Genomic DNA, 2,500 nt, shown 5'->3' with positions numbered 1-2,500 from the left:
TCAGGATGCTCTCACCATGCGTGTGGTGCTAGTGAAGATACAGCAAGAAGCGGTTATGTAAATGTTCTCTGAAAGAGTGACTGGCATACTTTCAGCCGACCAGAGAAACCGTCTCCAAAACATCCCAAACATATTGAGCCCAGCCACTCATCACAGCCCCCCTCATCCGCACACTGCCATTCGCAACACTCTTTTACATTTGGATTAAAAAAGAAAATGACACTTTAATTGAAGCCTCTAAATGTATAGGATATTTTGACAAAAAGACGGAGCATAATCTGGTCCTCACTAGGCTATCTGAGGCCCATCTGAGAGAGAGTTAGGGCTCATTCAGGCCAAATCAGCCATTGCAGCAATTACCGCAGAATGCTGCGAAGATGTGGGCGTGTCACTTCATGGTGAATTAAATAAAAGCGCGTTCTCTCTAGAGCCCTTTTGTCCATTCCGGGCCACTGTAGAAACATGGTGGGCCCCTATGAACACAACAAACCTTACTTTCATGGGTTTATTCACTGATTATAAACAAAGTCAAGCTGCCAAGTCTGTTTCACTAGATATCACAACATTCGTCACACTGCGCTCATACCAGTGTCGCCATACAGCCAGGCTATAATCTGCTCAGAACATCGGCGTGTATCACTGCGCCATCCTTTGACACACATGATATTAAACAGTGAGCATGACATGGACTGTAATGTGAATGTAATTGTCCTTTTCCCTCTGTGTTGCTGCGCTGTGTGGCTGGTCTGAGGACCAGCTCACTGAAGCTCTGTCTCACCCAGTCATCTCAGACTATAACGCCAATGACTTCCTCCACTTGCTATTTGAAGCTGTGCTCAAATGAAACATGTGTTTTAGCCGTTCCCCGTATGCAACAAAGATAGCTAGGATAAGACACTACACAATGCTAAGTATGACAAGTGCCAGGATGTACAAAATACAATAAGTGCTTATATTAAGTGCCATGACGTACAACATGCAAAGTGTGTAAGAGGGGCTTGTTTAGGAGAGTAAGGGAGGAGAGGGCAGATCAGACACTACTGATTGCCTTTAGGACACACTGTAGTGAGGACAGATCAGACACTGCCTTTAGGACACACTGTAGTGAGGACAGATCTGACTGTAGGACACACTGTAGTGAGGACAGATCAGACCACAACACGATAAGAAAACAATAAGATATTTAAAATTGCTTTTGGACTACTGCATGCTACTTGAAACTGCACATACAAGCCACACACAATTGCACAATACAAATGTATCTGTATATAAGTTATTATATTATATGTAACATTTTAATACGATTGAAAGTTTTAAAACTTAACTTTTATACCACTTTATATATTACACTGGTGTGTTGAATAGAAACAGCAAGACAGAGCAAGAGCGAGAGGGGGGGGGGAGAGAGAGAAAGATAGATAAAGACACAGAGGAGGTGGAGGGAGAGATAGACACAGAGGGAGAGAGAGATAGAAAGATAGAGAGAAAGATAGTAACAGAGGGAGAGGGAGGGAGCTAAAAATAGAGGAATAGAGGGAGAGAGATAGAAAGAGAGGATAAATAGAAGCAGAGGGAGGGAGAGTTAATAAACAGGAGTTGTGGCTGGTGGCAGCAGTGTATTTAACCTCCAGTAGAGAGGTCAACGGTTCCTTCTGGATACTGCATCTTTGTGATTACATCGCTCTACACAGGGAGGGGACCTGGGGCCAGACACACTGAAAAAAGAGCCCTGTTTCTGCTCTAACATGAAGCTTTGTTACCTAAAGACCCCCCTCTCACACCCCCCCCCACACACACACACACACAGGTAGAGTAACAAGCATGTACACAAACATACACGACACACCTACACACACGACTGCACACACACCTACACACACAGAGACACACACACACACACACACACACACACACACACACACACAGGTACAAGCATGTACATAGACATACACAACACATCTACACACACACACACACACACAGTAGAAACACACACACACACACACACACACACACACACACACAGGTACAAGCATGTACATAGACATACACAACACATCTACACACACACACACACACACAGTAGAAACACACACACACACACACACACACACACACACACACACACACAGGTACAAGCATGTACATAGACATACACAACACATCTACACACACACACACACACACACACACACAGTAGAAACACACACACACACACACACACACACACACACACACACACACACACACACACACACACACACACACACACAGGTACAAGCATGTACATAGACATACACAACACATCTACACACACACACACACACACACAGTAGAAACACACACACACACACACACAGGTACAAGCATGTACACAGACACACACACACAACCTGGAGCTCCTTCTCCAGTGCTGGCCAGGGTCGTCCTGATCCTTGTGGGGTCGTGACCTCCGGGCGGGCAGAGCGTCTATAGCAGTATTAATATCTCTGTTACCACG

The 2,500-nt window shown here is 44.9% G+C and overlaps 1 protein-coding gene across 1 annotated transcript in view; it reads left to right on the top strand.

The window, feature by feature from the left end:
- The window catches only part of LOC311375913 (uncharacterized protein), a gene marked incomplete at both ends in the record, with an annotated part of 7,883 nt that extends 5,609 nt beyond the window's left edge, over positions 1-2,274 (top strand). Inside the window, one exon of the mRNA XM_084490931.1 lies at positions 2,045-2,274. Coding sequence (XP_084347057.1) covers positions 2,045-2,274 — 230 coding nt within the window. The remainder of the gene's footprint in view (positions 1-2,044) is intronic.
- Positions 2,275-2,500: the final 226 nt, after the last annotated feature.

The sequence above is a fragment of the Micromesistius poutassou genome, assembly GCF_964030765.1.
Source record: "Micromesistius poutassou genome assembly, contig: SCAFFOLD_541, whole genome shotgun sequence".
Lineage (NCBI taxonomy): Eukaryota > Metazoa > Chordata > Actinopteri > Gadiformes > Gadidae > Micromesistius > Micromesistius poutassou.
The sequence above is the reverse complement of the archived record's forward strand: the minus strand, read 5'-3'. Positions and strand labels throughout refer to the sequence as shown.